Source organism: Hypanus sabinus, chromosome 18 (assembly GCF_030144855.1).
Source record: "Hypanus sabinus isolate sHypSab1 chromosome 18, sHypSab1.hap1, whole genome shotgun sequence".
In the NCBI taxonomy this organism is placed as follows: Eukaryota; Metazoa; Chordata; class Chondrichthyes; order Myliobatiformes; family Dasyatidae; genus Hypanus; species Hypanus sabinus.
This window is the reverse complement of record NC_082723.1, coordinates 20,185,661-20,210,370: the sequence shown is the minus strand read 5'-3', so window position 1 is coordinate 20,210,370 and position 24,710 is coordinate 20,185,661. Positions and strand designations below refer to the sequence as shown.

At 44.6% G+C, this 24,710-nt stretch overlaps 1 protein-coding gene across 2 annotated transcripts in view; it reads left to right on the top strand.

The window, feature by feature from the left end:
• The window catches only part of gsna (gelsolin a), a 90,947-nt gene that overhangs the window by 3,555 nt on the left and 62,682 nt on the right, over positions 1–24,710 (top strand). For both annotated transcript variants that reach the window (XM_059993806.1, XM_059993807.1), the window contains exon 2: positions 19,384–19,586. In XM_059993806.1, the coding sequence (XP_059849789.1) occupies positions 19,394–19,586 (193 nt within the window). In that variant the 5' untranslated portion in view covers positions 19,384–19,393. The remainder of the gene's footprint in view (positions 1–19,383; positions 19,587–24,710) is intronic.

Below are 24,710 nucleotides of genomic sequence, written 5' to 3'. Positions count from 1 at the left end.
AAAACAAAATAGAGTAAATTACCAACAGAATTTTCTTAGATAGTCAACCTGCACTACTGCCACACACCTTCGCCCCCTCATTTTCTCCCACTCCATTCTGTTACACTGCTTAACCTGAACAGCTTGATTTTACTGAAAGTTATTTCCTCAGGTTCACTACCTGTTCCTCAATTTAAGTTCCTTCTCAAAAAAAGGGAAAACTCTTAACATTTTACTTGGAAATTGTTGTGGTAGGGTATTCATCAATTTACAAGTCTCTAACTATCTTAGTGATGCAACAGGGAAGAGGTTCCATAGATGCTGCCTGACCTGCTGAGTTCTTCCAGCATTTTGTGTGTGTTGCACAGTATTTCCAGCAACTGCAGAATCTCTTGTGTTTAGAATTCAGTTGGAGCACTATTTATCAAGCTATTGCACAATTGTGCAAATCTAATGCTCAGATTTTTAACTGCAATGCAAAAGCCCTCGCTGGAAAGTTATCTTTCAAAGCCAATCTGGGGGAGAAAGGACCATGAGAAATTGAATTCTTTGCCACAGGCAGCTGTGCAGGCCATGTCGTTGGATATATTTAAAGTGGCAGTTGATCGGTTCTTGATTGATCAGGGCATCAAGGATTTTGGGGAGAAGGCAGGAAAATGGGGTTGAGAGAGAAAATAAAGCAGTCATGATGAAATGATGGTGCAGACTCAATGGGCCAAAAGGCTTAACTCTGTCCTAGGTCTTGTGGTGAAATGATAATGATGGAATAGATTATGAGTCACACTGCACACTAACTCTCAAAATATCTTTGGTAAGCTTTGGGAAGTAATTTGGCTATCACTTGTAAATCATTTCTTCTAAACTATTTATCTAAGATGAAATATGTTGGCTGACATTGATGTAACGTGCAGAATATTCTGTCCGCAGTCGTCCTGAGTTGGGTTTTGGTTAGGTGGTATTCTAGGTAAGGAGTATAATACAAATGAAGGGGAAGCTGTGGGAAGTTAGGCTTGAATGGTGAGGAAGCAAAAGTGTTACTTCATGAATTGGCTCTGGACATCTGTTCTAAACCGGGGGGAAGTGTACAGTGTGGTTAGATTGACAGAAACAATGTGGTCCTCTGGAAAATATAACATAATCCACAGAGTAATTTAGAACTTGGTTTCTTGGCCAGTTAAATCCTTTTGCACTTTTTTTTAAACCATTCTGTATATTTGTGCCAGGACGTTGAATGGAAAATGACCATATATGGCATCAGATTTCAGGTACTGGATTAGAAAGCTCTATTCCCATTTCCAGCTGTTTATTATTCCAAACTTCAGTGACTCTCTCTCTATGAATGGGTAGAATCACACAGGGGAGCTCCAGTAACGGGTTTGGTGCTGTCTGTCTGGAGATTGTCATCTCAGGAAAAATCTTCAAGGCTTTCCTCTGGGTTCTTCAGTTTCTTCCCATACCCAAAATCATGGGTCAGTTTGTGGGATCCATTGCCCAGGACATGCTGTCTTCTCATTGTTACCACCGGGGAGGAGGCACAGCAGCCTTAAGGCGCGCACTCTACATTTTAGGAAGAACGTCTTCCCCTCCACCATCAGATTTCTGAATGCATAAACACTGTTTTTGCTCTCTTTTGCACTAGTTATTTAATTTGTATAGTTCTTGTTTGGGCAGTTGAGGCTTGTCAGCTCACCTAGAAGAGGGAAAGCTCTGATCACAATCCTCCGCTGCCTTGTGGCTATACCCACTCACAGGGAAGGCTTTTGGGACTAAACCTGGGAGAAATCCAGAGCTGGAGTCCCTAAGGCAGTCCTATGTTGAGTTCAATGTTGACTGCCAACTCCTGCGATGCTGTTGGTGCCAAACTCTGTCCGTCTCTGCCGTTCCTTCGGATTCATCAGATGGGTGGAGAGAGGGAGCCTGCTGTGTGGGCAACATCTTGCTCTCCGTATCATACTGCCTTGGCTTGTGTACCACATAGACAGGTAGAACGCAATACATGGTTAACTCCACCAACGGCAGGCCATGATTTCTTATTATAATTCATTGGTTTTAATGTATTGCACTGTAATGCCACCAAAACAACACATTTCACGACGTGTGTCAGTGATATTAAACCTGATTCTGATTGGCCACTCTAGTGCAGAGATGTGTGGTAGGAGCCACACATTTGACAGAGGGATATGTGTAAACAGGGTCTGGATGGTTAGCAGGGCCTCATTGGGTGCAAGAGTCTATTTCTCTGCTTTATGACCGTTTGTTTAACGTTGCAACATTTAGCTGTACCAAATGGTGTTCACTGTTGTCTTTTAAATACAGTAGCACCATCTGTGGTACTTTGCCAGAAAAAATATTTGCCTATTTTTGAGAGTTAATTGAACAATCAGGCAAAGGAATGGCTGATTCCTAAGGAATTTGGCTTTACTTTTATTTTAAGTTCAAAGTACTTTTATTATCAAAGTAGGCCTGCCTCAGCTGGCCGGCGGTGTAGTGGCATCTGGAGGGGAGTGGTGTCGGGTTCAAATCCGGCCAGCTCCTTGGACGGCTTCTGACCCTGCTGAGGTGAGTGTCGAGCTGCTTGGCCTTGTTTTAAAAAAAAACAGACAACTGCTAATAAAATGACAAGGTTGCCGCCCGGTGCGCCACAAGGTGCAAAAAGGAACAAACCAACGACAACGCATACATTATACAACCTTGAGATTTGTCTCCTAACCGGTAACCACAAAACAAAAAACCCAAAAGAACCCTTTCTTTAAAAAAAAGACCATCGAACACCCAGTGTGCACAGATTTTTTTAAAAAATCGTGCAAACAATGTGCGCAAGCGAGTAGTGTACTGAACTGAGGTCCTGTCCTCAGACCCTGAGTTCGGTGCAGGGTGTAGCAGTGCACAGAACCGGCCCATCCCCCGCAGTCCTGACACCCTGACCTTTGCAATCTGGCCTGGTACCTAAATCGGCGTCCAAAACTCGGGTTCTGTTGCTTTGATCTATTGGTGATAGAGTAGGCTTTCAAGTCAAGCTGCCCCAGCAACCCCGGTTAACCCTAACCTCATGATGTGACAATTTATAATGACCAACTAACCTAGCCAGTAGGCCTTTGAACTGTACACCCGGAGAAAACCCACGCATTCCACAGGGACGACAAACCGAGACTCCTTACAGATGGTGCCAGGATTGAACTCCGAACTCAGGACCGCCCCAAGCTGTAATATCGTTGCGTTAATCACTATGCTGCAGTGGTGCCCTAGGAAAAGGCAGAAAGTGCATCAATCTGAATTCAAACAAATTCCAAAATCTGGGATTTGGTGTTTCACTCAAATGCCGGTGTTAAAGTTTATCATGTGAGTTTCTGAATTTAGTGGTTGGTGAAAACCAAGGGGGTGGGGCAAACACTCCCAAGGGAGAAGTACAGTTATGGCCCTTCAGCCCAATATTCCCATGCTGACCATCAAGCATTCATCACCCCGTTAAGCAAGCACTTGATCCACTATATTCAATGATTTAACAATTCAAGTGCTCATCTAGACGCTGAAAATGTTGGAAGTTTCTGACTGCCACTCTCAGCAACAATGAGTTCCAGATTGAAACCACACTCTAGAGAAAGGACTTTCTAGATCTTTAATCATCCTGCCCTCTGGATATAGGCTCCTCGGTCACAGGGTGTTCCGGCTATCTGTCCTATTCATGTTAATTGTAATTCTGTATTTCTCCTGCTAGGTTCTCTAATGGCCGTTAAGGCCTCCGCTTTCCAAGATAAACCAACTCGATGTATTCAGGTGCTTCCCTTGGCTGAAATGTTCCAAGTCAGTCTCCCCTACACCCTCAAGTGCCATCACCTCTTTCCATTGCTCTTTGCGTCAGCTGTAGCCTTCCTGACAGAACAATGGATCAGAATCAGATTTAATATCAGGCAAATGTCGTGAAATTTGTTGCTTTGTGGCAACAGTGCAATGCATAGTAATTAAAAACTACATAAGTATATATCAAAAAAATTCAATACCTAGTGCAAAAGAAAAATACGGTTCACTGTCCATTCAGAAACCTATGGCAGAGGGAAGACACTGTTCCTGAAACACTGAGTGTGTGTCTTCAGCCGCCTGCACCTCCTCCCTGAAGGCAGTAGTGAGAGGAGAACATGTCCTGGGTGATGGGGGTCTTTAATGATGGATGTCACTTCTTTGAGGCATTGCCTTTGGAAGATGTCCTGGATGCTGGGTAGCGTAGTGCCCATGATGGAGCTGGTTGAGCTTACAACTTTTTCTGATCCTGTGCAACGGCCCCTCCATTACCAGATGGTGAAGCAGCCTGTTTGAATGCTCTCCGCAGTACGTCTGTAGAAATTTGCGAGCGTCTTTGGTGATATTCCCAATTCTCCTTAAACTTCTAATGAAATATCACTGTGTCGTGCCTTCTTTGTAATTAGACTGAAGATGATCTTTGAACGCTCCTGCCAGTTGGTTGGCACAGGTTTTCAGTGTCTTACCAGGTATACCATTGGGGCATGATGTCTTGTGGGGATTCACCCTCTTGGAAGATATTCTGAGATCAGCCTCAGACAGAGATCACGGGGTCACTGGATGCTACGGGGATTTGCATCAATGTAGTTTCAAGAAGCTTAAGGGTTCCCACAATGTTGTGCCAAACTAATGGAGTAAGTGATCACCCATCTGAACTAGTGTCTAACCCTTTCATTTCCTGCACATTCACGTATCTATCTGAAAGATTGTGCTTGCATCTATCACCAACCCTTGCAGCACATTCCCGGCACCCACCTCCTTAACTCCGAGCATCGGGACACCGTCAGGGCAGTGCTTTATAGCAGGCTTTCTTGTTTTTATGAGGCCGAGTTGCTAGCTCGACGCTCGACCCAGCACCGATGGAAAGTGTGTGAGGGAGCCGGCCGGATTCGAGCTCAGGAGCCTTCGCTCCGAAGTCCGACACTGATGCCACCTCTTTACGACACTGCAGCTTTTTATTTTAATGTATCTCCTTTCAACGTGCTCCCTCTCATCTTGAAGCTTGCCCTTTGGTATTGAATGTTTCACCCACGGGGAGGGGGAAGATACCAGGTGTCTACTGATGTTTCTCATAACTTTTAAGTCAATCAGGTCTCCTGTCAGTCTTCACCACTCCAGAGAAAACAACACCAGTTTGTCCAACCTCTTGTTATTAACACATTTTCTCAAATGGAGGCATCCTGTTCTGCGCCCTCCGCAAAACCTCGACAGGCGCACTGTAATGGAATCTGCAGCAGCATCATTTATCTATCTATCTATTTATTTATTTATTTTATTATTTGCATGATGCCTTTTACACATTAGTTGTTTGTCAGTCTTCGTTGCTTTTTAGCTTGTCATAAGTTCCATTGTATTTCTTTACCTTCATGTAACTGCCTTCAAGAAATCTGATCTTAAGGTTGTGTATTGTGACATAGGTACTTTGATAATAAATTTATTTTGAACTTTCACATCCTTCCCTTGATATGCTGACCAGAACTGAATGTAATACTCCACATGTGGCCTAACTAGAGTTTTATAAACATGCAATGAAACTTTCAGTGGTGGTTGCCCTCGGGCAAGGTGTGGCACCTGCTTAGCACTCCTGATCAGGGTCGTGAAGCTGTGGGAGCAGGTGGTGGATGGCCATAGGAGTTGCTGGTGCAGATCACCCAAGTCCTGGTTATGCAAACACTGTCATGAGGTAGATAATCTCTGATGAATATTCACACATCCCACCTCTCCAGTTCTGGGAGTCTCCCGCATATTGATAGCGTCTCCTGGACACCTGCAAATTACATACAATATCCTGGAAATCGATGTTTGAGAGAGAGAGAGAGCCCAAAAAAAAGTACTTCACCCCATACTACAGTGAAGTGTTACGAATCTGCCAATGCAATCATGGTATTATGCCCCATGGATTCTAAAATGTATTTGTGCTAAGTACTGAATATTTTTATTTCAAAAATACACTTTATCCATAAATATAGAAATTAATTACGTTCATCTTTCTCTACACTGTGTTTTGTAACTTCAAAACATTAAGTTAATTCAATGAAAAACACGGGAGACCGTGAATAACTTTGAGTTTACCTTAAGCAAGGTCATCAGGTAGTAAGTAGTGTGATGGCACATGCAATTAATGTTTTTTTTTACAGATAATATGTAATTAAACAAAAATGCTTAATCAACCAGTATATATACAAGATTACTCAAATTATTGAAATATGAAATCTACAAATACACCAATGTGATCAAACCAATATGTTGTTGTACAAAGCACCAATTCCATTCAGGTTTCCTCTTTTAAGCAATGCAGATTTTTTCCAAAATAAACTTCCTAATAACAAAAAAAATCCGCCAAAGTGCAGAACTTTACATTCAATGGTGTTAACTTTTTTTCAGAACCACAGCCACACTGCTACATGTGTGCCTCCCTGGGGCGATGCAACCATTTCAGTGTTTGAGGGCCACAAATCCTCTCCAAGCTTTGTGTTTAAGATTCTTGCTGTGGCCCGAGGGATCTGCTCTCAGCCGGTTCAAGGCTGATGTTGCTCTTCGCCTGTTTGTTTGTGGAGGTTTGCATGGTGCCTGCAGTTATTTATTCAGAAGAAGCTGGGGTTTTAAAGCCTCCTGAGGCAACATTTATTGGTCTCTGAGCAGCAGAGGCCTCTTCTGTTGCTTCCCAGCTCAACTTCTGAGACGTAGTTTAACTCAAAGGAAAATACTGACAGTGTGTATCCACAGGTGACCCTTCCTTTCTTTCCATTCTGACTCTGCCAGGTTGAAATGTCCCCAAGAGCTGTTTGCAGTTGATTAGCCAGGTCGGACCTGGTGCACACTACACATCAGATGATATTATTTTTTGTCACAGAATCTCTGTTTTCCTCTAGTTTCTTGCCTCTTCAATTTGCCCTTTAGCGGTATGCCAATTCCCTCCTCCCTGCATTGACACTTGTTCTGTTGGTCTGACTGATGAGGCATGGGAGCAGAATTGGGGATTTGCCCCTTCCAGTTTGCTCGGCCATTTATATTTTCGCTCTCAGCCCCCCCTTCTCCTAACCTTTGCCACCTTTAGTAATCAAGGGCCTATCAACCCCCCGCTTTAAGTATACCCAGGGACTTGGCCTCCACAGCTGTCTATGCATGTTTGACACATTATATTGGTATAGGGCAGGGGTGGGCAAACTTTTTGACTTGTGGGCCACAAAGGGTTCTAAAATTTGACAGGGGGGCCAGACCAGGAGCAGATGGACGGAGTGTTTTGGTAATACACTTCATAAGAGAAAATAAAATATCATGGGATATGTAGAAAACATGTGCTTTAATTTCAATTGAAAATGAACAAATGCATTACAACAAAATAACTGTCTTTGAAGTCCCATGGTATTTAGCTATTTAATGAAATGACTTTTAAAACACTGAAAATTAAATGAATAAAATACAGCTTTTTTTAATAGTAACAGTTATTATTTTAAAGCACTGAAAATTCTGTTATCCTTCAAGATATTATCATCATCACTCTCCTCCTGACTGTCTTTATTTCAAAAACGGTAGGAGATGCAGGTCTATTTGTCCTGCTCCTTCTTGTTCAATTGTCCCCTGTGCCAAAACTCAACAACGACCTGCACAATGACAGAACACTGCCAGTATGCGGAGTGCGTTATTTGATCTGGAGCGCATTTTTTATTTTGAGAACGTACGTGCACCTGCGCACTACTCATGTCCATCACTTAACAGAAATGACATGTAACATGTAAGGCTTATCGAAAAAAATATTTTCAAATGCATTTTTTACATAACACAACGAAGAAAACTTATTTTTAATTTCAGTGGGAACAGTGTTGTTGGTCTCCCTTTTTAGCCAGCGCATCAAAGTCTGGATTTAGTTTTGTTGTGGCGATTCTCAGGATGGATCTGAGGTGTTGGTCAGTTAACTTGGATCTGTGGCTGGCTTTGTCGATGTTCATGACGCTGAACGCCTGTTCACACAAATAGGTCGAGCCGAACAAAGAGTAAAGCGCAAATGTGGAGTAATACGCTGCACCTCAACAAAGGTCAATGTATATAGAGTGCGTCATCTATTGGGAAAACGCCAGAATTGCGGGGAAAAAACGTTAAGAAGGTTTATTAATATAATTTCATCAAGTTCTGCGGGCCAGATTAAAAAGCTTAACGGGCCGCATATGGCCCCCGGGCCGTAGTTTGCCCATGCCTGGTCTAGGGCCTCAGAGCAGATATAACATAGGGCATAGAGGACAGCACAAGAACAGGCCATTTGGCCCACAGTGTTGTACTGAACCAGCTAAAAAGCAGATCAAAAACACCCAAACATTAATCCCTTCTACCTACACCATGCCCATATCCCTCTATCTTCCTTATATCCATGGGCCTACCCAATGTCTCTTAAAAGCCTCTAATGTATTTGCCTCTACCATCATGCCAGGCATCTACCACTCTGAGTAAAAGAAAACTTGCCCCTCACTTCCCCCTTGAACCTACCCCTCTCACCTTCAATGTAAGCCTTCTGGCATTAGAAATACTGGAAATTACTGGCACTGATAAATGCCATAGTTGGTTGAGCCAGTGACCCAGTCCTGGCCTGCCCACTTGTGCTCCATGCAGGCCCTTGAAACCAGGGACTCACTTCCCTTCGACTTGCTGGGGATGTTGGGGGGAAGAATACCTCACTGGCTTCTCTGCATTCTGCTGTGCGGATGGCATTATGTGGGACAAACAGTGGCGCTCTGCCCTACGTGCACAGCATGCCTCGTATTCCCAGATGCAAGGAAATGCAATGGAGTCAACGGGGGAAAGACTACACACAAAGACTGACACCCAAACAACGTGCGAGAGAAAACAATCTGTTGAAGTAAATTATAGGTGGTTAGATCAAAGTGAGAATATGATTTGAAGAGTCCTTGAATGTCGGTCTATAGGTCGTGGAGTCAATTCAGCATTGAGGTGAGTGAAGTTATCCACACTGGTTCACACTGATGTTTAAGGGGTAATAACAGTTCCTGAACCTGGTGGTGTGGGATCTAAGGTGCCTCTATCTCTTTCCCGATAGCAGTAGTGAGAAGGGAGCCTGGCCTGGGTGGTGGGGCTCGCTGATAATGGACGCTGCTTTCCTGTGACAGAGCTGCTTGTCGATGTACTCGGTGGTGAGAAGCACTTTGCCTGTGATGGACTGGGCTTTTCCATACAAGGGCACTGGTGTGCTATACCAACCCGTGGTCCAACCAGTCAGGGTACTCTCCACTCTGCATCTGTAGAAGTTTGCTAAAGTTTTAGAAGACTTGGCTGAATTTGCGCAAACTTCCAAGACAGTAGGGGCGTCTTGCATGTTAGACTTGTAAGTTATCTTCCTGTTGTTGGGATTTGCTGGGACGGTGCACAGTAATCTGGGAATTGGGACTGTTCACTTGGCCAGAATCTAAATCAGGTTTACTGTCACTGACATGTGCCAGAATGCAGTGCAATACTTGAAATACCTTATAGGTTACAGTGAGAAATATACACGTTGCAAAAATAGTGAGGTGGTGTTCATGGGTTCATTGTCTATTCGGAAATCTGATGGTGGAAGGGGAAAATCTGTTCTTAAATGTTGAGTGTGAGACCCAAGGCCCCTGTGTGCATCCAGTACAGACAGGTTCACGCACCTCAACGCTGAACTGACACCACAACTTACAGACTCGCCTGCAAGGACACTGCAACTCTACTATTTATTTATTTTTATTCATTATTTGCGCATTGGCTGTTTTTTTCAGTCTTTGTTTATGTATAGTTTTTTCCATAAATTCTATTGCTTTTCTTTTCCTGTAAGGAAATGGATGGCGAAGTGTACGTATTTTGATAATTAGCTGAGATAGTTTACTGGGTTCTCAGTGGACTTGGGCATTCGCTGGTGAATTTTATGTAAACTGCCCTTATTTTCCCCCAACGGTGCACATTTCCAGCTGGTGGTACTGCAGGGTGAGGCAATCTGACCTCCTCTCCTCAGGTGTTGTTTGAGTCTATGACAAAGCTGCTCAAAGATTTTCCACTCCACAACCGGTTCCAGGAGCAGGTTTTACTCCAGATCCACAGCTGAGGTCTTGCCTGATGAGTAAACACAAGCAGCACACAAAAGAGAGCCTCTTCTCCTGTGTAAGGCAAAGGTTGTATTTTATCTCTCCCACTCATAAAAAGGAGGGTGGGTCTTAAAATAATGAAAAGGGTTTTATTAGCTAGTTTTGTTAAAAAGATACTGTATTTAAAGTGGGACATTCAATAGCGAATTCAAGTAGATGGAGTGTTTGAGTGGAACAGTGAAAGGGCGAATGACTTAATTGGATAAAGCTTCTAGGCCTGAAACGTTGACTGTTCATTCATTTTCATAGATGCTGCCAGACCTGCTGGGTTCCTTCAGCATTTTGTGTGTGTTGCTTTGGATTTCCAGCATCTGCTGAATTTCTTGTGATTTTGATTTGGTGGTGGGGGGGGTGGGGGGAGAACCTTGACTCATATGAACAAATTGTGAGTGTGTGCTTTTTTGACAGCTACGGGCTTCAGCGGAGACTGCTAATGGCCTTGTCACTGTGTGGGACCTTTCTGAAGTCAATGCAGTTTGAAGCAGAAGACTGTTTAACCTTACACCCTTGTTTGAACTTTTGTTTCTGCATTTTCATCTGTTTCTCATCTGTTCATCCATTGCCTTGTGGGGAAGACTTGCCTGACATCGAACATAGACTGTAGCACAGTGCAGGCTGTTCGGCCCATGACTTTGTACTGACTATTTAACCTACTCTAAGATCAATTTAACCCTTCCCTCCTATATAATCCATTTTTCTATCACCCATGTGCCAATCTAAGAGTTTTTTAAACGCCCCGAATGTACCTGCCCCTACCACCAACCCTAGCAGTGTGTTCTATTTACCTGCCACTCTCTACAAAGAACTTGCCTCTGACATTCCCCCCATTCCCACTATACTTTCTTCCAATTACCTTATAACTATGGGCCCTTGTATTAGCCATTCCTGCCCTGGGAAAAAGTCTGTGGTGATCCATGCCTCTTATCATCTAGTACCCCTCTACCAAGCTGCCTCTCATTCTCTTTTGCTCCAAAGAGAAGATGCCTACCTCACTCAACCTATCCTTGTAACACCTTCTAATCCAGGCAGCGTCCTGGTAAATCTCTGCACCCTCTCTTAAGCTTCCACATCCTTCCTATAATGAGGCGGCCAGAACTGAACACAATATTGCAAGTTAACTAGGGGTGACTAGTTTGAAACACGATCTGAGGGAAGCCAGTGAACAGTGTGGCTTTAAAAATCATAATGCACAGGGTTGATCTGCTCCTCTGGCTGTTTTGAAATGGGAATCTACAGCTTAAGATCTTGGTATCTGTACTGAGCAGTTTTAAGCAAAAAATGAACATGAACATGCCTTGGCCAATTGCATTTTAATTCTGCATTATTCTGGTGCTCAAAGCCAAACTAACACACTTGGCCACACACACGAATGCTGGAGGAGCACCTATGGAGAAGAGTAAGCAGTCGACGTTTTGGGCCGAGACCCTTCAGGACTGGAGAGGAAGGAGGGAAGTCAGAGTAAAGTGTGGGGAGGGGAGGAAGAAGGCCTGCTGAGTTCCTCCAGCATTTTGTGTGTGCTGCTTTGGATTTCCAGCATCTGCAGACCTCCTCGTGTTTGTAACACACTAGGCCTCTTGTATTGATTCTTTCTTCAAGTTTGTCACTATGAAACCCGAAGTGAAGAGCTTTCGACCACTCTCCCACCTCGATCAGAACGTCCTCGGATACGGAAATATATAACCACTGATGTTTAGTGCAAGCTGATCGTGGATTTAAAAAGATTCAAAATACATTTATTATCAAAAAATATATAAACCTTGAGATTTGTTTGGTCACAGGTAGCCACAAAGCAAGAAACTTGGAAGAACCCATTTAAAGAAAAAAAAACACACAAAAATAAAAGACCAACTCCCAATACACAAGGGGGGAGGGACTCAAATCATGCAAACGACTGTCAGAACCAGAATTGAGCCCCAACTTCCAAAAGAGATACCAACTCGGGATTTTTTTCTCTTTGTTCACTTCTGGCAAATCACGAGCCCTCAAGACATCTGTCCGCAGCGCAGTTGTCTGACAAACAAGTTGAGCGAGGAAGGAACATCAAACTTGGAGTAGCTATCTAGTCGTGATTCATTCCTCCGTGAGGAATGCCCATTGTCCATTGTCCTCCCTTTTTGCCTGGAGAGCGTTGTTTTTTTCTTCGCTCCACAATACCCCCAGGCAAGTGAACAGCTGACTGTGTATATAAAAAAAACTTTCCCCAATACCTTTCCAAAATTAGCTCAAGAGATTAGTCCATCTACTGCCAGGACCGTGGGCGTAAGTGAGACTGCTAGCTGCCTTATCTTTGGGCATCTGAAATTACCAATGTGCATTGAGTTGCAGGCAGACTTCAGGCCAAACGCAGGAGATTGGGAACTACCTTCCAAGTGGGAGCTGGAAGTGGAGTACTGCTTCGATTACTTTTAAGTCCATGTGTAATATTCAGAGGAATATTCCTAGTCTGCCTTGAAGGGCAGATGGAGTTCTGCTAGTAGTCACAGAGTACTACAGCCAGAAATGCGCCCTTCAGCCCATCTAGTTTGCACTACCTGGCCTAGTCCCACCTGGACCATAGCCCTCCATACCCCTCCCATCCATGTGCTTATCCAAAATTCTAGAAATGAAGTGGCTCCTTTCTTTCTAAAATAAAGAACACATTTTTCAGCCCTTAGTTGTTGAGAGATGAGTCATTGTGATAGGCTGGGCCTTAGTTTGAGCTTGGTTGGGAGAAGCATCGATTTCCTTAACAGTGAAATCTGTCTGTCTGTTTGGTTTATACGTTGTGTGTGTGGGGGGGGGGGGGGGAGAGAGAGAGAGAGACACACACACACACACACCCTGATCAGGCTGTGATACAGAACTTGATGCATATGATTGGTTAAAATCTCTGGCATTACTTATTTAATTTTTAACTTTAGAGATGCACGTGGTAACAGGCCCTTCTGTCTTAATAAGCCCACGCAGCCCAATAACACCCATGTGACCAAGTTACCTAGTAACCTTTATGCCTCCGGAATGTGACAAGGAACTGGAGCTCGTGAAAGGAACCCATGGGACGAAATCCTTGCAGACAGCAGCAGAATTGAACAAAGCTCGCTGGCACTGTAATAGCTTTAAGCTAACCGCTACGTTACCCTGCCGCTGGGTAGGACTTGGCAAGGTGCTGCTTTCTATTTCTGATGCTCCTGTTAATTCAGGATAGCCCAGTAACCCCACAGTCCTCAAAGGCAACAGTGCCAAGCAAAGGTGGTAAACCTCAGTGTCAGCCAACCACTGGTTAGTGAGGATCTGTTGGGCTGGGTGTGGCCATATCTCGGTTAGGAGCAGACTAGATGGGCCGAAGGGCCTGTTTCTGTGACTAAATCTCAGCTGCTGTTTGGATCTGCCTCCATTTCGCCTTTCAAGGATATCACTTTGTTTCTTGTCTGTGGTGGCCGCTGAGATTTTTAAGTCCCATTTCTGCGTGGTTTTAAGATGCACCCTCCCTTCCTGTCTTTAAATCCTTTGCCTGGAACCGTGATGCAGTTTCCAGAAGTGGAGATGAAAGTGAAGCTGCACATGCTGGAAATCTGAAATAAAACCAGAAAATGCAGGGGAATCTCAGGTTGGGCAGCATCGGAAACTGTTAATTTGTGTGACCTCTGCTTCCTCAAGATGGTGCTAATTATTTAGACAGGACGTGAAGTTTCATTGAATGAAATGATCATAAAACATAGCAGCAGAATTAGGCCATTCAGCCCATCGAGTCTGCTCTGCCATTCCATCAACCCGATTTCCCTGCCTTCTCCGCATAACCTTTTACACCCTTACTAATAAAGAGCTGTCGCCCTCCATTTTAAATATGCTCAATGAATTGACCTCCGCTCCCTTCTGTGGCAACGAATTCCACAGATTCACCACCCTCGGGGCTGAAGAAATACCTCCACCTCTCTGCTCTGAAGATTCTGAAGACATACCCTCTGGTCCCGGACTCTAACGCTATCAGAAACATGCTCTGCATGTAGGTTTCAATGAGATTTCCCCCTCAGTTTTCCAAACGCTGGTGAGTACAGGCCCAGAGCTATCATGCGCTGCTCGTAATTAACCCATTCATTCTTGTGAACTCTTGAACTCTGTCCAATGCCAGCACCTCCTTAGTTAAGGGGTCCAAATAACAGTGTAGGAAAATGATTTGAGAATCATTGGTAGTGAGAGTCCAAAGCACCCGGTTCAGTGAGTACTTGCGATATACCACTTGAGAGAGGTGAAGGCAGAGTCATGGACAGTGGTGAAGTGTCCAGACCAGCACCAGATTCTCTGGGCAGGGAAGGTTGCAGGACACGTACAGGAGCTTGGGAGTAGCATGGATAGACGACCACTGGTGAGTGAGGATCTGTGGGGCCGAGTGAACAATTTTGGCTCTGTGTACAAAACACAAAAATACAACTGCAGATGCTGTGGATCAAAGAATACGTACACAACGCTGGAAGAACTCAGCAGGTCAGGCAGCATCTGTGAGAAAAGAGTAGCCAAAGTTTCGGGCCGAGACCTTCCTGATGAAGGGTCTCGGCCCGAAACTTTGGCTACTCTTTTCTCACGGATGCTGCCTGACCTGCTGAGTTCTTCCAGCGTTGTGTACGTATTCTTTGGCTCTGTGTAACTGGCTTGTACAAGAAGACTTCATCATATTTGGAAAGAACACAAGTTGCAAGAAGCTCAGGCCAAATTCCTGATGGGTGACTCTTTTTGTGATCGTATCTGCATCCTAAAATACAGTACTGTCTTCATAAAGAGATTGGAATGTTGATAACAATTGGTTTGAAAGTTAACACGAGTGAATCTGCAGATGCTGAAAATAAATAAAAACACAAAATGCTGGCAGAACTCAGCAGGCCAGACAGCGTCTATGGGAGGAGGTAGTGACGACGCTTCATCAGGAGAGAAGGTTTGAAAGTTTGGAAGTTACAGCTTACAAACAGTTGAGAGCATTGGATGAAAACCCTAATGGACATTTGGCACAAATTAATTGGAAAAGGGTAACGGAGGACAAAATGGAATTATTTTAGTTGTCTTTGGGATTGCACCCTGTATCTGGAAGGGTGTCAAAGATCATGACCATCTGAAGAGAAAGCCTAGAGTAAGGGACATCAGATCCAAAATGCATGGAGATAGTCCTCAGTTCCATTAAATAACTTGCATAACAGCACCTTGAGGGTGTAATCAAGATCCCCTAGGATTGGTCTTTAACTGTCTGTGGGGAAAGCCTGCCTCCCCACCTCCCTGTAATGAAATTGTAAGCTGGCATTGGAGGGGGCCCAGAGGAGGTTCACAAGAGTGATTCTGGGGATGAAAAGGCTGATGTATGAGGAGCATTCAATGTCTCCAGGCCTGTTTTCATTGGAGTTCAGAAGAATGAGGGGTCCTGCACCCATCATGTAAATATAATTGTGAAGAGAGCATGTAGAAATCCTGTACATGATGGCCTCTACTTCCTCAGGGGTCTGCGGAGATTCAGCATGTCATCAAAATCCTTGGCAAACGTGTACAGATGTGTGGTGGAAAGTGTTCTGTCTGGCTTCATTACGGCCTGGGATGGGAACACCGATGCCTTTGAGCAGAAAATCCTATAAAAGGTAGGGGATTTGGCCCAGTACATCGCAAGTAAAGTCCCCCCCAGCTGTTGAGCACGTCTACGTGAAATGTTGCCATAGGAAAACAACATCCATCATCAAAGATCCTCACCATCCAGGCCGTGCTCTCTTCTCGCTGCTGCCATTAGGTAGAAGATACAAGAGCCTCAGGGCTGACACCACCAGATTCAAGAACAGTTACTACCCCTCATCCATCAGGCTCTTGGAACAACGGGATAATTACACTCGTGTAAAGACTCTGCTATATTATTTAATGCTCATTTATTGCTATTTATTTATCTCTGCACTTGCAGTCTGTTGTCCATTGATCCTGTTTACAGTCACTCTTCTATAAATTTGCTAAGTATGCCTGCAGAAAAAGTGTCTCAGTGTTGTATGTGGTGGTATGTACATACTCTGATAGTGGGAGAGTCTGGGATCAGAGGGCGCATCCTCAGAATAGAAGGATGTCCCTTTAGAACAGATGCAGAGGAATTTCTTTAGCCAGAGGGTGGTGAGTCTGTGGATTCATTGTCGGAGATGTCTGTGGAGACCAAGTTATTGGGTATATTTAAAGCAGAGATTTATAGGTTGTTGATTAGTGAGGGCATCAAGAGTTTAGGAGAAGGCAGGAGGATGGGGCTGAGAGGGAGGGAGGCTGTGATTGAATGGTAGAGCAGACTATGGCTCTTTGTTTCCTGGTAATAATTTTTTATCTATAAACCAGAGGAGCCCCACAATCTGTGAGCTGGAGGAAAACTATACGATGAGCTGCAAGCATTGTATGGCGAACAAAAAGCACTAATTTGCCTTTTTAAAGTAGTCAGTTGACACTTCATCTCAGCAATCCATTCTGTTTCATCCCAGTATATACAAGGCTAACAACCTCAAGGGTAAAAGTTTCATCGTCCGGGAGACCTTGAGTGGTTTCCTTGCTTCTGTTGCCTGACTCTAAGTAGTCTGATCACTTGCTTCTCTGCAAAGTTCAAGACTCTTCGCTGTACCAGAGCTTTAAGAAAAACAGTGAGCCCTGTCCATTAAAGAGCCGGAGCTGGCTAATGGGTAGTGAGGTAGCACGGTTGATGGAACAGTTGCTGTGAGCCCGGGTTCAGTCCTGACTTCCGGTGCTGTCTGTGAAGTTTGAGATTGCTTGTTCTTCCAGTGGGTTTCTTCCATGAGGTTTGAGCTCTGTCGCTGCTGCTTTTCACTATCAACTCTTGCCTCTGGCGTTAGGGCAGCGATGAAAACTCTCCATCTCTGTAAAGAAGGATTCTTCATTGCTGGTCCCATAACCATCTTGTTTTTGTTTTCCCAGTCAGGGTTGTTAGCCTCAAGCTGAGCCTCCGAAACTGGAGGACTGGTGGGCCACTCTTAGTCTGACCTCTACCCTTTGACCTGTTTGGCATGGGTGACCCCCACCAAGAGCCAACGTGGACTAACTCACCAGGAGCCAAGCCCTGAGCTGCTCCCGTGGCGTTCTGAAATCTGGAGCAAAATCTAAATGGACACCCCAGCTTTGTCCACACACTGCGTTACAGTGCCAGTGCTCAGACAGCAGTTCTTGCTGCGCGGGGGTTTGTTTTAATCAGTCAGAGTATGGGACGGTTCCATACAGAGGGTGCCTCGGTAGCCTAGCACTGTTACAGTCGGTATCGGAGTTGAGTTTAATTCCGACACCGACGGTAGGGAGTTTGTATATTCTCCCCACAACCCTGTGGGCTTTCCTTCCACGTTCCAAAGATGTACACATTAGTTGGTTAATTGGTTACATGGGTGTAATTGGGCAGCCTGGGCTTGTTGGGCCAGAAGTACCTGTTACCATGCTGTACCTCTAAATTCAATTAAAACCTTTCGTGCAGTGTGGTTTTGTGCAGGTTACAATGCTGAGCCTGTAGTTGCTGGATGAGGGTGTGTTGGGCATATAGATGGTATCTCCTCAATGTGTTTCATGTCCTCTTTGCAAAACTCGTGGCTGTGCTGAGCGGTGATTGTGTCTTTGTCGCCATTTCATTACATTTGAAATTTAGCCCTTGCATTGTCATAATCACACCAGCTGAAGTGTTAGGGAGCAGACATCAACCATTAACCTCTGCTATCAGGTACAGGGAGAACCAGTCTGCAATAACTTTTGAGCAGCTAATTTTAGATGAAGGGATTAAAAGTAACATTAGCAAATTTGCTGATGACACAAAGCAGGGTGGCAGTGTGAAATGTCAGGAGGATGTTATGAGAATGCAGGGTGACTTGGACAGGTTGGGTGAGTGGGCAAATGTATGGCAGATGCAGTTTAATGTGGATAAATGTGAGGTTATCCACTTTGGTGGCAAGAACAGGAAGGCAGATTACTATCTAAATGGAGTCAAGTTAGGAAAAGGGGAAGTACAATGAGATCTAGGTGTTCTTGTACATCAGTCAATGAAAGCAAGCATGCAGGTACAGCAGACAGTGAAGAAAGCTAATGGCATGCTGGCTTTTATAACAAGAGGAATTGAGTATAGGAGTAAAGAGGTCCTTCTGCAGCTGTACAGGGCCCTGGTGAGACCCCACCTGGAGTATTGTGTGCAGTTTTGGTCTCCAAATTTCAGGAAGGGCATTCTTGCTATTGAGGGAGTGCAGCATAGGTTCACAAGGTTAATTCCCAGAATGACGGGACTGTCATATGTTGAAAGATTGGAGCGACTGGGCTTGTATACACTGGAATTTAGAAGTATGAGAGGGGATCTGATTGAAACATATAAGATTATTAAGGGTTTGGACACACTGGAGGCAGGAAGCATGTTCCCACTGATGGGTGAGTCCAGAACTAGAGGCCACAGTTTAAGAATAAGGGGTAGGCCATTTAGAATAGAGATGTGGAAAAACTTCTTCACCCAGAGAGTGGTGGATATGTGGAATACTGTGCCCCAGAAGGCAGTGGAGGCCAAGTCTCTGGATGGATTCAAGAGAGAGTTAGATAGAGCTCTTATAGATAGCAGGGTCAAGGGATATGGGGAGAGGGCAGGAACGGGGTACTGATTGTGTATGATCAGCCATGATCACAGTGAATGGCGGTGCTGGCTAGAAGGGCCGAATGGCCTACTCCTGCACCTACTGTCTATTGTCTATTTACCCCTGTTGCTGTGGTGGAATGAGTTGGATTAAGGAACTGACTAATATTCTAATTATTTTAACCAAATGGAAGTAAAACAATATATGCTCGGTGGCCACAATACAGTTGCACGTTAGTGCAAATACCTTATCAGCCAATCACAAGGCAGCAGCTCAATGTATCAAAGCATGTAGACATGGTCAGGCCAAGTATCAGAATGGGGAAGGAATGTGACTTTGACCATGGAATGATCGTTGGTGCCAGATGGGGTGGTTTGAGTATCTCAGAAACTGCTGATTTCCTGCTATTTACAGGGAATCATGTGGAAAACACAAACCATCCAGTGGGTGACAGTTGTGCAGGTGAAAATGCCTCGTTAATGAGAGGGGTCAGAGTAGAATGGCCAGACTGGTTCAAGCTGACAGGGAGGTAACAGTAACTCAAATAACCACGCGTTACAACAGTGTACAGACAAACACACAACATGTTGAACCTTGAAGTGGATGGGCTATATCAGCAGAAGACCATACCGGGTTCCACTCCTGTACCTAATAAAGAGACAGCTGAGTGAAGGTATTTTTAAACTTTTTTTCTGCAGGCTTTCCACAATGGTTTACCACGCTGAATTTGAAAAGGCTGGGAAGGAGCCGGGACTGCAGATCTGGAGGGTGGAGAAGCTGGATCTTGTGGCTGTCCCCAAAAACCTCTACGGCGACTTCTTCACGGGAGATGCCTACCTCGTGATGCGCACGACTCAGCAGCGGTCTGGCAGCTTCCAGTATGACCTGCACTTCTGGCTGGGTGAGTTGAGCTCTCCACAGAACCGTGGCTGACTTACAATCCTTTGTCGCTCTTCGTATCGTAGCCGCCATTCCTCTCTTGGGAACTGTGCCATCGGCTGTTTAATCTGAAAGCTTGGAGACACACCTGGGGGACCATTGTAAACACTGGGCCAGAAACATAACTAGTTTCGAGACTTTTCAATCCCAATTCAAAATCAGGTTTATTATCACTGGCATAAGTTGTGAAATTTGTTGTTTTGTGGCAGCAATACAATACATAAAAGTACTACGTTACAATAAGAAATCATTAAAAAGTAATGTAAAAAATGAGATACTGCCCATGGGTTCGGGGTCCATTCAGAAACCTGATGGCAGAGGTAAAGGAGCTATTCCTAGAACATAGTGTGTCTTCTAGCCCCTGTAGCTCCCTGATGAGAAGAGGGTATGTCCGGGGTGATGGGGGTCCTTAATGATGGATGCTGCCTTCTTGAGGCATTGCCTCTTGAACATTGCCTTGATGGAGCGGAGGCTAGTGCCCGCGATAGAGCTGGCTGAATTTACAACCCCCTACAGCTTTTCCCAATCCTGTCGTACTCCTGTTGTTTGCCCGAAACTCTAGTCAATTCTGAATGCACTCTTTGAGGGGAATGCCCTCACTTGACCAATCCTACATGAAGCTGGTGTTGGCACCACTAACCACCCGTCCTTTAGCTTCCTCTTGTGTATCTCGCCTGGAGATTCGTAGGATCGATGCAAAATGCTCACCGTGTTCTTTCCTGACCAATCCCAAACATCAAACACCAGTGAGCGTATATCTACTGGACATTGCCCTTGCGGATTGGGTGTGGTGACTGACTTCTGTGTAAGTGATAGTTTAGCAACAATTAAACATTGTCACATGGAGGTTATTGACATGTTGCTATGGCAATGGATGCGATGCCTGTACACCTGTTTGCCCCCGGTATTCCCAAGCACCTTGTATTCAACTATACGTAGACTGCCTGTTACGCCGCTGGTGTTTGGGGCAGCAATGAAGGCCCTCCATCTCCGGTGGTGTTTGGCACTTCTTCATCGTGTCAGTAGCTTCCTCTTGGTTTTCACTACTGTCAGTCACACAGGTCGCGGGTGCAGATCCAGGAATACCGTCACATTCAGATGTAAAGGGATTCTGTAGCAATATTGTTTACCAGTCAGGGTAGTTATTCCTGAGCCAAACTGCCGAACCTGGAGGACCGGTGGGTCACTCTTTGTCTCTCCTCCTGCCCTTTGACCTGTTTGCTGACCCTGCCAAGAGTCAAAGCATAAAGCCCTGACTCCAGCCAACATCGCTCTCTGGATCTTTGAGGCACGCCAGCCTCCAAACCCTACGACAAGGATCAGGAAGCTTTCTGACACCTCCCCGCCCACCTCCAGTGACAACGCCCCAAAATTCCTTCTCGCGGGCACATAAGAAAGAAAAACATCCCCCCTCATTTGCCAGCACACATTGCCCCTGTTATCTCTGATCATAACCCAAACACTGCAGCTACAGAGAAACCATTACATTAGCAGTGAACCCTTTCCTAGGGTGTTACCAAACTATAAATTGATGATTATATCCTGTAATTTATAGTTTGTGTATTGTACTGCTGCTACAAAACAACAAATTTCATGACCTATGTCAGTGATATTAAACATGATACTGCATCATCCTGTGCCTCACAGCCTGGTGCTCATTCTGTGGGTAAAATGAGATGAGCTGATATTATTGCTTCCTGCCGGTCTCTATAAGTATATGGTGTGTATTTTAGTGACATAACGGTGCTTCCTTCATTCCTAAATGATGCGTTTAACGTTCTTTTTCTCAACAGCTTTTGCATAATTTTATTTGTAATTTGCCAGTAATATTCATGTTTAATCTGTCACACACAACCTGTGGCTGCTACGCTCGGACGGAGTATGAGAGATACTCTTGATTGTCCTACCATCTTCTGCCGGGTTTCAGCACTTGCAGGAGGCTGTGCCCCTCCTTGGTTCCTGGTGCAGATAGGTATCCGGCAGCCTCTGGGCACTTTCCCACTGTGATGGAAGAGCCACTCAGAAGCCACGGGTAATAATTAGCTTAGAGGAGCCATTAGAGATAATTTTGGGTCTAAGTATAAATCTAGTGCCCTGTGAAGAAAGCCGTTGAATATGGTTTGAGCTTGGCAATAAAAGTCCAGCTGAGAACTCACTCTGACACATCAGTTTAGATTTGCTTTGACTTCAGCTGACTGGTGTTTTGCAAGGATGGTTATTGTACCTGCAGGCAAAGTCAGCCATGCTTCTCACCTGCTCAAGTTTAATTAATCTTTCAACTATATTGTGAGCAGTTTTGGTCCCCTTTTCTAAGAAAGAATGTACTGAAATTGGAGAGGGTTCAGACAAGGTTCATGGAAATGATTCCGGGATTGAAAGGCTTCTCATAGGAGCAGCGTTTGGCTCTGGGTCTCCTCTCACTGGAATCCAGAAGAATGAGGGGTGACCTCATTGAAGCCTGTTGAATGTTGAAAGGCTACAATAGAGTGGATGTGCAGAGCATGTGGGGGTGTCTAGGACCAGAGGACACAGCCACAGAACAGAGGGAAGTCTTTTCAGAATGGAGATGAGGAGGAATTTCTTTAGCCAGAGAGTGGTGAACCTGTGGAATTTGTTGCCATAGGTGGCTGTGGAAGCCAAGTCATTGGGTATATTTAAGGCAGAGGTTGTATTTAAGAGAGATCTACAGTATTTAAGTCAGGGCATGAAGGGAAATGTGGAGAAGGTAGGAGATTGGGGCTGAGAAGGGAAATGGAACAGCCATGATGGAATGGTGGAGCAGGCTCGATGGGCCAAATGGCCTAATTCTGCTCCTATCGCTAATGGTCTTTTATAACCATATAACCATATAAGAATCACAGCACGGAAACAGGCCATCTTGGCCCTCCTAGTCCGTGCCGAACCCTTAATCTCACCTAGTCCCACCTACCCGCACTCAGCCCATAACCCTCCACTCCTTTCCTGTCCATATGCCTATCCAATTTTACCTTAAATGACACAACTGAACTGGCCTCTACTACTTCTACAGGAAGCTCATTCCACACAACTATCACTCTTTGAGTAAAGAAATACCCCCTCGTGTTTCCCTTAAACTTCTGCCCCCTAACTCTCAAATCATGTCCTCTAGTTTGAATCTCCCCTACTCTCAATGGAAACAGCCTGTTCACGTCAACTCTATCTATCCCTCTCAAAATTTTAAATACCTCGATCAAATCCCCCCTCAACCTTCTACGCTCCAAAGAATAGAGACCTAACTTGTTCAACCTTTCTCTGTAACTTAATTGCTGAAACCCAGGTAACTTCCTAGTAAATCGTCTCTGCACTCTCTCTAATTTATTGATATCTTTCCTATAATTCGGTGACCAGAACTGCACACAATATTCCAAATTTGGCCTTACCAATGCCTTGTACAACTTTAGCATTACATCCCAACTTCTGTACTCAATGCTTTGATTTATAAAGGCCAGCGTTCCAAAAGCCCTCTTCACCACCCTATCTACATGAGACTCCACTTTCAGGGAACTATGCACAGTTATTCCTAGATCTCTCTGTTCCTCTGCATTCCTCAATGCCCTACCATTTACCCTGTATGTTCTATTTGGATTATTCCTGCCAAAATGTAGAACCTCACACTTCTCAGCATTAAACTCTATCTGCCAACGTTCAGCCCATTTTTCTAAGCGGCATAAATCTCCCTGCAAGCTTTGAAAATCCACCTCATTATCCACAACACCTCCTACCTTAGTATCATCGGCATACTTACTAATCCAATTTACCACCCCATCATCCAGATCATTTATGTATATTTTCCGTGATTGCAGCCGAACGAGACAGTGTTCCTCTGGGGCCAAGGTACAAAATACAGTACCAGCAGTCATACACAGCATAAGGCATGTAATAGATGGCAATAAACGTACTGTATTCAGACCAAAAACAATAATATAGCTAAGTCTGTGAGTGACATGCCCTGTAGATTATGTTACATGGATGTTGTTAGCAAGAATAGTCCCTCAGCAGTCCATAGATGGATGAACACACACACACACACACACACACACACACACACACACACACACACACACACACACACACACACACACACACACACACACACACACACACACACACACACACACACACACACACACACACACACACACACACACACACACACACACACACAACACTCAGGCACAGATACAATGGAAAACTCAGCTGCAGCATCACCACAATTACTGTACGTAGTGTTAAGTAGCACTGGCCAGAAAAGCAAAATAAATTATACATAACTTTTACAGGAGGACACAATTAGAACAAAAGCATCTCTACTAAGAAGGTTCTGTCGATTTTGATTTGCACCTAAAACTTAGGCAAACTATCTATAGATCACGGTTCCCAACTCTCTTTGATGCCGTGGACCTCTACCATTAACTGAGGGGTCCCAGGTTGGGAACCCCTGCTGTAGATGTACAATGGAGAGTGTCTGAACTGATTGTATCATGGCGTGGTGTAGGAACCAAGATGGGAGAGTCTGCAGAACATGGTGGATACAGCCCGGTCCGTCACAGGAAAAGCCCTTCCCCACCAGTGAGCACATTCACACGGAGCACTGCGATGAGAAAGCAGCGACCATCATCAAGGGCCTCTGCCGTCAGGACCATGCTCTCTTCTCACCACTACAGTGGGGCACAAGGTACAGGAGCCTTGGGTCCCACACACCTCGGTTCAGGAATAGTCTCCACCCTATAACCATCAGGTTCCTGAACCAACAAGGATAACTTCACTCACCTCAACTCTGAACAGATTCCACGACCCACCAATTCACTTTCAAGGACTCTACAACTCATGCTCTCAGTATTATTTAATTTTTTATTTGCACAATTTATCTTCTTTTGCACATTGTGTATGGTTTTTCATAAGTTCTATTGTATTTCTTTCCTGTAACTGCCTGCGAGAAAACAAGGCTCAAGGTTGTGCATATAGTTGCATACATGTGCTTTGTAGTGCAAAGTGGTCAAAATCGTGGCGTTACTACGCTGGAATAGTGGTTAGGGTTGTGGCAGTTGGTTCAAGAGGCAAATGGTGG